At 60.0% G+C, this 10,746-nt stretch overlaps 1 protein-coding gene across 1 annotated transcript; it reads right to left on the reverse strand.

The window, feature by feature from the left end:
* Positions 1-634: 634 nt before the first annotated feature.
* On the reverse strand, positions 635-10,165 carry TINAGL1 (tubulointerstitial nephritis antigen like 1). Its single transcript, XM_029949522.1, has 12 exons — positions 10,072-10,165; positions 9,271-9,588; positions 8,279-8,342; positions 4,709-4,801; positions 4,439-4,553; positions 3,207-3,330; positions 2,968-3,118; positions 2,650-2,839; positions 2,500-2,545; positions 2,100-2,223; positions 1,279-1,324; positions 635-1,182 (listed from the first exon to the last, which is right to left on the reverse strand). The coding sequence occupies exons 2-12, from the start codon at positions 9,578-9,580 to the stop codon at positions 1,042-1,044; spliced, it is 1,404 nt and encodes a 467-aa protein (XP_029805382.1). The 5' UTR covers positions 9,581-9,588; positions 10,072-10,165; the 3' UTR covers positions 635-1,041.
* Between the last annotated feature and the right edge of the window lie 581 nt (positions 10,166-10,746).

Raw genomic sequence — 10,746 nt, forward strand, 5'->3', positions numbered from 1 at the left:
GGGACATCGAGGGGCAGTGAGGACTCTGGAATAGCCTAGGGTGTGGGTGAAGCAGCTTTGGTGAGGAGGCTGGTGGAGTGGGTCCCCTTGGCCTTGAAATACGGGCTGAGGACCTGGTATATTTTGCTGGCACTGGGATCCTGGGGGAGATGGGGTAGGGAGAGGGCTCAGAGAGGCAGGTCCTCCATGGCCCAGGGGAAGGGGGAGGAGGGAGGGGGGGGCAGGGGGCCTTCGCCTGGGTGGCTTGGAGAGGCTGATCTACAGAGACAGAGGCTCCAGCCTCTGTGGGGCTGTGCCCCCCTTGCCTGCTGGGCACTGGCGCCAGTGTTGCTGATTGGTGGGTCGGGCTCCCCCCCCCCCACCAGGCAGCGCTGACTCAGCGTCTGAAAGGTGGTTCCCACGGGCCCATGTCTCTCTGAGGGCCAGAGGCCAGGCCACCCATGCCCCACCTCCAAGTAGGTTAGTGCCCAGGACCACTGACAATTAGGGCCGAATGGAAGCTAAGATTTCAGTCTACCCACCCCTGCAGACCAGCAAGGCCTCAGGCAGTCCTTCCTGCTGTCTAACTGCATGCCACACCATCTCCCACCTGGCTTTGCACTCCCCAAAGTTCCAAGGTACTACAGTTATCAGTACTCTTTTTATTTTTAAAACAGTGACAAAAAAAATAAATATCTTTGGAGAACAAGAGTACAGGGGTGGGGTGGGATAGAGTAGTGGGGCTGGAGACTTGGGGGGTGTCCTGGCTTCAGTGGTCTTGAGCGGGGGGGGGGGGGGCCAGGGGCCTGGGATCTGCAGGCCCGCTCCTCCCGGGCCAGGCCCTGCCCAGTCCCCACTGGGAGGTCTGGGGGCTCCACCAGCCTCGCCTGCCCGCGGCTCCCAGGCCGGGCGCTGCGTCAGCGGAACCTGCGCGGGGGAGATTAGACCCCAGGCGCCCGCCTGCGCCCCTACGGCTCCCTCGGCTCCGTCGGGCGGGACGGGGTGGGCAGTGCCGCCCCCCAGGGGCTCTTCCGCCGGCCAGCCCGGCGCAGTGCCAGGGCCTCAGCGGTGCGCCATGTCCTCCATGCCCACGCGCCCCCAGACGCCTAGCACGAAGCTCTCGATGTCGCACTCGTTGGCGCCGCGCACGATTCGGAAGTGGCCCCTTTCGCCCCAGGCTGGGCCCCACGAGTTGGCCGCCGTCTGGGAATGAGGAGGCCCGGTGGTGAGAGGGGCAGGGACAGTGGGGGGCGCGAAGGAGGGTGGAGGGCGGAGGAGGCAGCGAGTGCAGGGACTCACCCAGTATTTGAGCGTTCTTCCATCTGGCAGCGTCTCCTCTCCCCACCTGCGGAGGGCGGGGCAGAGTCAAGGAGGGCGAAGGGGGCTGATTGCACCTGCTATGTGAGGCTCCAACCCCAGAGGCCTTACCTTTCCAGACTTGGGCAGGGCTCTAACCCTCTCTCTGCTTCCCTCAGTCTCACGTTTCAAAGTCTGTGAATCCACGCCCATGTGGGGTTGGGCACCAAAGGGATAATCGGAGGGGTGAGCAGAAACGGGGAGAACTTGGGGCCGCCTCCTCCAAGACCCCACATCTTGGGGACCAGGTCTCTGGGACCTCACAACATCACACATCTGCCTTTCCTCTCTCCTCACTTGGGGAACCAGGCATGGTTGGGTACCAGGGACCACAAGGTTGGGGTACCTCGAGCCCCCAAACTGCCCCTGCAATGTACATTTCATTGGTTGGATGGTTGAAATCAGTGACTTGAACATCTGTGAGTATCTCAGGTGGGGAACTGAAGCCCCGGGGAGGGAGTCCGTGAGTCAGGCTGAGCTGGGGTGGGTGCCGAGATGGGGGAGAGATTGGGCAACCCTTGAATCCTTACACTGGAGCTATTTTCTCAGTGTGTCAGGGAGGAACAGTTCCTAGAAAACCTTATAAGGCTCCAACTCTCGGGGTAACCTGAGGCAAATCTATCCTCTCTTTCTGTCTCAGGGTTTCCTCCTCTTCAAAATGGAGCATTGCAGAGAGGTGGTATGGACTCACGGCAGGCTCAGAACCCCAAGTGCAAGCCCTGCATCCTCCTACCCTCTCTGTCCCCCTCCCCCAAGCCCCTCACCCTGTGATCTTGACTGAGTGGGTCCCATGCCTGCGGTATCGCTCTGGCCTCCCAAGGCTCACGGGGGTGTGGCTGTAGATGCCACCCTGGTACAGGAAGAAGTCCTCGTGCACCTCCATGAGAGCTGTGGGCAGAGGTCCAAGTAGGTCCGGGTCAGCCCATCAGCACAGATCCGGAGATGCCCCAGTCTGGAGAGGCGTGCCCAGGCCCATACCTAGATTCTAAGTGCCCCACCCCCACCCCCAGGGTGCTGACTGTGGGGAGGAGACAAGGTCCCCCTGACTCCCAGCCCCAGTGGACTTGCTGCGCAATGCTGTACAGGCCACTTGTGCTGCTGTGCCCCACCCAGTCTCATGCAGGCACAAGCTTCTGGAATCGGGGCAGGACAAGGGGCATTTACCTTGGACAGGGCCATTCTCCATCAGCTCCTTCATGATCTCCTTCTCCTGGAGGGTTGGGAGTGGAGAGAAGAGTGTCGATCAGAGGGGAGACTCCAGCCTCCGGCCGCCAGCCTTCCTGCCTCTGCCCTTTCAACCAAGCGTGAACTTACGCTGGAGCCGAGGCGGTAGGCAGGAGTGACCTGGTAGATGTCATTGGCATGGACATGGCTGCTGGGGCAGCGGGCAGTGGCCTGGCGCTTGCCCCGACCCATGGCCCGGCTGTGCATCATACAGCGGGGGGCGGGGCCAGCCTCGGGCCGCTCACTGCCCACGAATGGGTAGCAGGGGTCAGACACAACCCTGGAGGAGGAGCAGGGAGGAGTGAGGAGAGGTGAACTTGATTCGCGTGGCCCGGCCCCTCCCGCAGGTTGCCCCCCCGAGGCCCCGGCTTGGCATCCTCCTCCCCGCTGACCCCCTCTGCCGCTCACCCTCGACGTCGAAGGAACCACCAGGCACCATCGAGATGTCCACCACGGCAGCCCTGCTGGTTGTGGGTGTTACAAGACAGCAGGTTCTGGGGCGACAGGACAGGTGTCATATGCCCCAAGGAATGGATGGAGACACGATCGGATGCCACTGCTGGTGGGGAGGGAGGCAGAAGGGCCGTCAGGGGGCTCAGGCCTTGGCCCTGCTTTTCTGCTGCCCCAGCCCCCGCCCTTGGCCATACCTGCGGTGGAGAAGGCCCAGGAGCCTGCGCAGTTGCCCTGGTCAAGGGGCTCGTGGATCAGGTTGGGCCACTTCTCAGAGGCCTCGAACGCTATGGGCAGCACCTCCCCTGGGCCCAGCACTGTCTGCAAAGCAAAAGTCACTCCGTCTGCCTCCTCCTCTGCCCCACTCTACCCTTCGGGGGCCCGTTGGCATTGAAGGGCCACCAAGAGTCCAGGGCCTTCAGCAGTTTGATCGTAAGCATTCCGGCAGCCCAGGGACTCCTGCAATCTCCACATCGACTCAAGGGGCACCATCTGGTGCCTTCTCAGTGTCAGGTGGGGGCGGCCAGTCCTGTTCTCCAGATGAGGGAGGCCAGCAGGGAAGTGGCCAGGCCAGGGTCACCCACTTTTCATTCTCAACACCCCATCCCCCCTATTCTTCCTCTGCACCTTCAGATCTAACACTTCCTTCTTCCCACCAGGACCTTGGGCTTCTGGCCCTAAAGGGCAGGGGAGGGAAGAAGCAGTAAGGTCCTGTGACCAGGCAGGCTGCCAAAGCAAACAGCAGGAGGCAGAAAATAGCAGAGGCCCAGGGGAGTAAGGACAGGGGCAGGGGCTGGTCGCCCCAGCCTTGAGCTGCCGTGCCCCTGCAGGGAGGGGCGCTCTGTCCAAGAACTGCCTCCTTCCTGCCTGCCGTGATGGACAGATCCTGCGACACGTCCCCAGCCCTGTCCTGCTGCCGTTTCCCTTCCTCACCCTTTGATTGTTTTGGGTCTGGTTCCCATTTCTGCCCATGAAGCGGGGGGGGGTCCCACTGGAAGGGGGGGAAAAGCCCCCTCCTCCCTCGGGGTTCCACTGAGTCGGCATTTGTTTCCGAGAATTCCTGCTCTCTAGCCAGAGCCAGAGGACAATCTGTCCCTCCCTTCCGAAAATACCAAGGTGACCTCCTGGCCCCTGGGCCCTGACCCAGCTGTACTGGGAGGAGTAGCATTTTTCCCAGGCTGCACAGGCCACGGAGGGGCTCGTGCTGGGACCACAAAACTCAGAATCTGAGCATCGGTTCTCTGTGCAGCACGTCTTGTTGGGGGCGGGAACCGCAGACCCAGAGAAGGGGAGGGATGTGTCCAGGGACACACCGCGTATTGAAGGGGTCTAGGCCCCGGCCCTTGGAGGAACAAGACACAGGGTGTCAGGGGTCCCAGGGTCCCAGGCCATGGGGAGATGGCAGGAAGGTGGGCAAGGATGGCCTTACGTGAATCTCATTCATATTGGTGACAGAGGAAGAAGGGCGGATGGTGCCCAGGCGGTAGCGAATGCCTTCATCCAGGGTCATGCCCCAGAAGGCACTGTGGTTCCCAGCCCGCCATCTGAAAGAGAAGGGATGGGAGTCACAGACCCACCAAGGCAGAGGGCCCTACAGGTCCGTGCATATGGGTGGGAGAGGTGCATACTGGCCAAGTGTGCACATGAATGAAATTGTGGTGCATCTGTGCTCACTGGGCGGATTGCCAGGGCCTCTCACCCGTAGTTGCCCTGGTTGATGGCGTTGATCATGTCTTGGTCCACGAGGCATGCCTCCTGGTCACACTCCCACTGCCCTTGCGCCTGGCAGGTGCTAGAGGAGCAGAAACGAAGAGGTGAGGGGGGAGCTGGGCATCCTCTGAAGGGAGGGGGCATCAGAAGTCAACATGGGCCTCAGGTTCAGTTACGGGAAGATCCCCAGAGGATCCCATTCAGCCTGGCGGATCCAGATGTCAACCTCAAGTCTACAGTTTGCAGGTTCATATCTGCTGCCTGAATCTCTCCTGAGACTCCAGACCCAAGAATCTTGGTGCTACACAATCTCACCATGGAAGTGTCCAACGGCCGCTCAAACCGAACACATCCCCACCTGAATTTCTGGTCCCCCACTCCCATGCGTGCTCTCCCCGCAGTCTGTGGAAAATGTCCACTCTATTCTTCCTGGACCTCAGGCCAAGAGCCTGGGTCACTCTTGCCTTCTGCCCTCCTGTGCTAATTTGATCCATTGGCAAATCATGTTGGCTTTGCCTTCAAAACACATTCAGGATCCACACCACATGTCATTCTCTTCTGCAGCCAATCACCTTTCCCCTGGATTCTGCTGCAGCTGCCCCACTATTCTCCCCGGGTCTGCCCTGCACCCCCACTTCAGCATATTTTTAACACAGCTGTCAGATGACCCCATGCAACCCAAGTCATATCATGCCATCCCCCTGCCCCAAACCCTCCCTTGGCTTGATGTCACAGAATAAGAGCCAGAGTCCTTGCCGTGTTAACAGAGCCCTGCGTGATCTGTCCTCTTGTCCCCTCTGTCACCCCCTCTTCTGGGTCCTGGCTTCTGAAGCTCCAGCCAGGAGCTGGTCCTGGTGCACAGGCTGGTCCACCGGCTGTCGTGCTCCTGCCCCAGGACCTTTGAGCTGCTCTGTTCCCCACATCCCCAGAGTTCACTATCATTTCTTCCAAGTCTCCATTCAGATGCCACCTGCCATGGTCGCCTTCCTATCCCACTGCTGTGTTTTACTTTCTCCTGAGCACGTCGTCACTATCCGACACGCTATATACTGACTTATGTGTACAGCTTACACCTGCTTCCTCATAAACACTCAGGTCCTGGAGAGGAGGGATTGTGGGTTATCTTCAGAGCCTAGAAACCAAAACCTAACACGTGGTAGGCCCCCAATAAATATTTGTTGGATGTAGAGAGGTGGCTAAGAGCACGGGTCCTGAAATTCAAGTCCTGGGTTCCAACCTCACTGACTAGTCATGTGACCTCAGGTGACCTTGCTCCCTTGATGTTCTTGTCCATAAAACGAGGAAATGAATAGTCCTTCCTTCCAGAGCTTAACGGCAGGGGTTTGTAAGGCCTGTAGAGCATTTAGCACAGGGCCTGGCCCATCGTAGGTGCTCAAGAATCATTACCAGCGACTCTGGTTCTCATGCCAGGAGCCCCAGACTCTCCCTCTCTCTGGAGTTTCAGATTCCCAGCTGCCTGGCCTCCTCACATCTCCTCTGAGTGTATCTCAACCTTAAAAACCCGCACTGCCTTCCCTGAAAGCTGCTCCTCCCCTACCATCAGCAGCTCAGGAAATGGCACCTTATTCACCCAGGTGTTCAAACCAGAACTTGCATGGTCCATGGCGTACCCCTGTTTCCCGTGCCCGCCATTAGCAGGTCTTGGGATGACACATGGTGGAAGGCTCTGAATTCACCCCTCCCTCCATGGCCATCACCCTCCTCCTGTCCCTTATCACCTGTCCCCTGGGCCATGCATGGCCATGCCTTCCTACCCAGGCCCCCTGCCTCTCTACACTCCCCCCCCACACACACCTACCCCCTCTGAAGCCAGAGAGATCTCTGAATGACATAAGTCAGACTGTGTGCCTCTAAGTGGCTTCTCCCAGCACTGAGAACAAAATACAAACCCTCAGCACAGCTTATGAGACCCATGGACGTGGCTGGCACCTCCTCCGGATGTCTGTCCCCACAGTGAGGTCTGTCCCACCTCCTGGCCTCCCACGTCACAGGCTGTAATACGCATTTTTGTGTGTGTGGGCTCCTTCATTATTAGACCAGAGGCTCTGGTCCAAGCTCAAGGACTGTCTACCACATCTGGCTGCACCTCCCTGGCCAGCACAGTGCCTGGCACACAGTAGGTCTTTCGACAGATCAGCCATTCTATGAACGCTACGATGCTTTTACAAGCTCATAACTCTGCTGTTACAAGACGCTAAACTGCATCCTTCCCCTGTTGCCTTTTAAGGAGCCTCAAGGGGAACAAACCCAGTATGGCTGGGCTCCTCGGCCCAGGAGTGGGCGGGAGCACTTTTGGGAAGGGAGGGAGGAGGCTGCGTAGGAGGCAGCTCTCTTAGGCTTCCCTTCCTTCTCTGACTCTCCAAGCATTCCTCGAGGGCTCCACAGCCTAGAAGGCCAGCAGACACCGCCCCGCACCCTCACTCAGGTGTCAAGCACGGGGAAGAGGGCCACCCAGTGCAGTGAGGGGGACAGCAGGCTGGTCAGTCCTTTCCTGCCACCTCCCCCTTTGCCCTCAGGGCTGCTCAAGCAGGTCTAGACTGGGCTGGTGGCAGCAGGCCCCAGCATTCCAGAGGGGCCCAGGGTGGCCAGGGATAAGAGTGGGAAAGAGCTTAACCCATCAATGTCCAGAGACATCCTACCAGGAGCAGGCATGCTCACTCTTCCTGAACACAAGCGTCCAGTTCACACATACTCACACCACACACACACACACACACACACATTCTCTTGTGAAGACACACGCTGAACCCTATTTGTCCCCTCTCCCCTGTGACCCAGCACCCCTCACACCAGTGAGGCAATGGAAACAGCTTATGCGTAATGCATTCCAAAATGTTTCCTCCTCCCTGGGGCCTCTCAGTCCCAGGCAAAGAGGACATGGGGTGGAGTGGGTGCAGGGCGGCCTCCTCAAAGCCACAGGGTCCCCATTATTTCCATTAAGGTTCAAGGCTTCCTACCCAACCCCTCTTTATTTCCCACCTCAGGCCTCAGGTTCGAGGTTCGAGTAGGGGAGCACCCCTGACCCTTCATCCTCCTGCTGGAACCGCAGGGAGGGGGAGGGGGCACATTCCCGGGAAGGGCTCCCCCCCCCCCGCCCCCGCAGGTTGGCTGGCCTCCAGCTCAGCCGTAGTCCCTGACCGTCATCCCTGACCCTCGTCCAGTCCAGGGCAGCGGATGCTGCACTCACAGGTTTCCTTCCTGTCGCCCCCTTCTCCAGATTCTCCCCTACACGGAGAAAGCCTGGGAGGGGCAGAGCCCAGCCCGAGCCAGGAGGGATGGGAAAGCACTCCCAGCTCAGGGGCCACGCCTGGGGCCAGGCACCCATGGCTGGCCACTCCCAGGGAATGCTGTTAGAACGTTGTTTTATAAGTGGCCAGGGTCCATGTGAAAAAATTCCCATGTTTCAGATGAAGAAACTGAGGCTCAGAGAAGGGAAACGACTTGTCCCCAGCAAGTGAGTGACAAGGATCGGGTTTGAACCAAGTCTGTAGGCCACAAAGTCCACAAGGCAAGCCCCCTCCAAGCCCCAAATACTCACCAACGGTTACAGTTTTCCCAGTAGCTTCCTAAGACTGGATAGATGCGACTCCCATGGGTGCATCCTGTGGGGGGGGGGGAGAGGAGGAGAGGAGCGGAATCAAGGCCAGAGACTATGGGCTCAGACGGCCAGGTCCTCAGAAGTCAGGTGTTGGGAGTCTTCACACACACACACACACACCCCTCCCAGCCCTCACTGAAACTAAAGTCAAACTATAACTTCCTAAGTTGTCTCTTGCAGGGTGATATAGCACCTGCCACCTGGGAAGTTCTTCAGTGACCCCAACTCGGATCCCTCTTGCTTCACTTGGATGCCAGCCACAACATTCCTTAGATCCTTTACCATTTACACGAGTTGAAACTTGGGGAGTGGGAGGGGCATGGGGAAACCGAGGCCCAGAGAAGGTAAGTGACTCCCCTAAGATAACACAGCACTTTGGGATGTGACACCCTAGGTATTCCGTCTCACCCCCCGCCCCCAGGCCCACAGAACTGTGGGAAGGGATTCAAGCGATTCTCCTATGGGAAAGGGGCAAGGGCATAGGAAAGGATGGTGACAGGGCTGAAGGAAGGAAGAGATTCGCCCCACCTCCCAGGTGTGACCAGTCATCTTAGGGTAGGGAATCCTGAGCAAAAGCAGAGGAATGGTGGAGATGAGCCAGACCAACCCCCGAGGGCTTTATCAGCCTGCGGGTGAGTCAGCAGGCGGGCCGGCACCTTCCACGCCTGGCAGGGACACAGGACTGGGAGAAAGGGCAGGCAGGAAGCTGCCTTTCCCCTGTGCCAGCTTAGAATCCCACCGACCCAGGATCTCTTTCAGTTTCGATAGTTAGACCAGAGCGGGGCTTCCCAGAGGCGCAGACAGTGGGCGGGGGAGTCTCCCACATTCTACAAAGCCTCCCCTGGAAACGTCAGTGCATCCGCCTTGCTCCTGAGCCTTGCTGAGTCCGGAGTTGACAAATCGACCCACCCTCCTGGCCGTCTGGTGCCCACCTTGGATGAGGGGGAAGGGGGGCGGCACGCCGAGGCAGAAGTCCCAGAAGTCAGGACAGCAGTCGGAGACGGTGCGGTTGCAGAAGAGGTCACAGTAGCAGGTAGCGCCCAGGTAGGGCAGGGCGCAGTCGTCGGCACGGCCCCGGCAGCAGAGGTCCTGCCCCTGGCAGTACCGGCCGCCCGCATCCCGGATGCCCCGAAGGTGCAGACCCGGTGCTAGCTCCCGGCGCCCACGACCCCGCCGGGCACCCAGGGTCAACTCGCCGGCCAGCAGCAGCAACAGCAGCAGCCCCAGTGGGCATCGCCACATGGTGCCTCCTGGGCCCAGGGAGGGCAGATGTCAGGGGTCAGAGGTGGGGGACGGCAGAGACTCCCTGACACCCCAGGGACTGCTCTCTCAGCTTCCTGGGGCTGTGAGTCCAAGGGGGCTCGGCAGGGTCGGAGACCCTGATTCCTGCGTCCCCGGGAAGAGGACTGGGCAAGAAATGGAGCCCCTCCCTGGCCTGCCCCGGGGACCTTCAAGGACGGGAGGTGGGGGTTGAGGCATTCTGGGTGCCCCTGGCTCAACACCCACAGCTCGGACTGAGGTCGCCTCTCCTCACCAGGGTCCCTCTGCCCCACTTTCAACCTCCATTCCTGATTCCGGTACCCAGGGCTGGTGTTCCTCTGTGTCCCCGTGCCCTCCTCCACTCTCCCTCTCTGCTATCTCTGGCGGTCCCTCCGCCTGCCCCCTCCTCTCTGTTCCTTCCTTCTGAATACACCCCACACCTCCCTGCCCCCTGCGCAGGGGAGCGTCCCTACCTGGTGACGGGCTGTGCCCGGGCTGCCCCACGCGCGCCTCCGCCTCCCGGCTCCTGCCACCTCCGGACGCTAAAAGTCAAGGGAGGAGTGCGGGGCGGGACAGCTTTTTTGCACCGCCCCGCCCGCGGCACCGCCCCCCGGCCGTGGGAGGGGTGGCGGCTAGCCAGCACCTGGAGTTGTAGCCGCGTAACTCGGGACCTGTGAGAGTGACACTGAGCACGTGATCGTCCTCGCTGGGTCTCCGACGGCAGCCCGGTTCCTTCCCTTAGGGGGCGGAACTCCGACAGAAGCAGAAAGGATTGTGGTGTGACACCTGTAAAGACTTCCCAATGGGCCGCACCGCAGGGCTGAGGGGCTCTAGCGAAGAAGGGGAGATAAGCCGGCCGTGGAGCTCCGAGTTTTGGACCTAAGTTTGGGGAATGATGGGGAAGGTGTGGACAGCAAAAGTCTCTAAGACCCCTGCCACCCTTCAGTATTAAAAACAGTCCTGCATGCCCCTTGGCCCCCAGGCTTGGGACCGCCCCAAGCCGCCTCCGATCCCAGGAATGATTGGAATCCGGAGGAGGATGGTGGAGGACCCTGCTCTAGAGGCCTTGGAGGCTCATCCTTCCCAGGGGGGTGGGGGGGGGCCGCCTCCCTTCCCCACTCTTCTTTGGGTCTGCCTTCCCCAGGCTG

This window comes from Suricata suricatta, chromosome 8 (genome assembly GCF_006229205.1).
Source record: "Suricata suricatta isolate VVHF042 chromosome 8, meerkat_22Aug2017_6uvM2_HiC, whole genome shotgun sequence".
Taxonomy (NCBI): Eukaryota; Metazoa; Chordata; class Mammalia; order Carnivora; family Herpestidae; genus Suricata; species Suricata suricatta.

What these genes read in the sequence shown, in the direction of transcription:
- TINAGL1 (XM_029949522.1), bottom strand. Translation starts at nt 9,580, where the DNA reads ATGTGGCGATGCCCACTGGGGCTGCTGCTGTTGCTGCTGCTGGCCGGC. An exon ending in CCCCTTCCCCCTCATCCAAG is followed by an intron (nt 8,343 to 9,270) that starts GTGGGCACCAGA and finishes CCCCCCCCACAG; the next exon opens with GATGCACCCATGGGAGTCGC. An exon ending in CCTACCGCCTCGGCTCCAGC is followed by an intron (nt 2,546 to 2,649) that starts GTAAGTTCACGC and finishes CCAACCCTCCAG; the next exon opens with GAGAAGGAGATCATGAAGGA.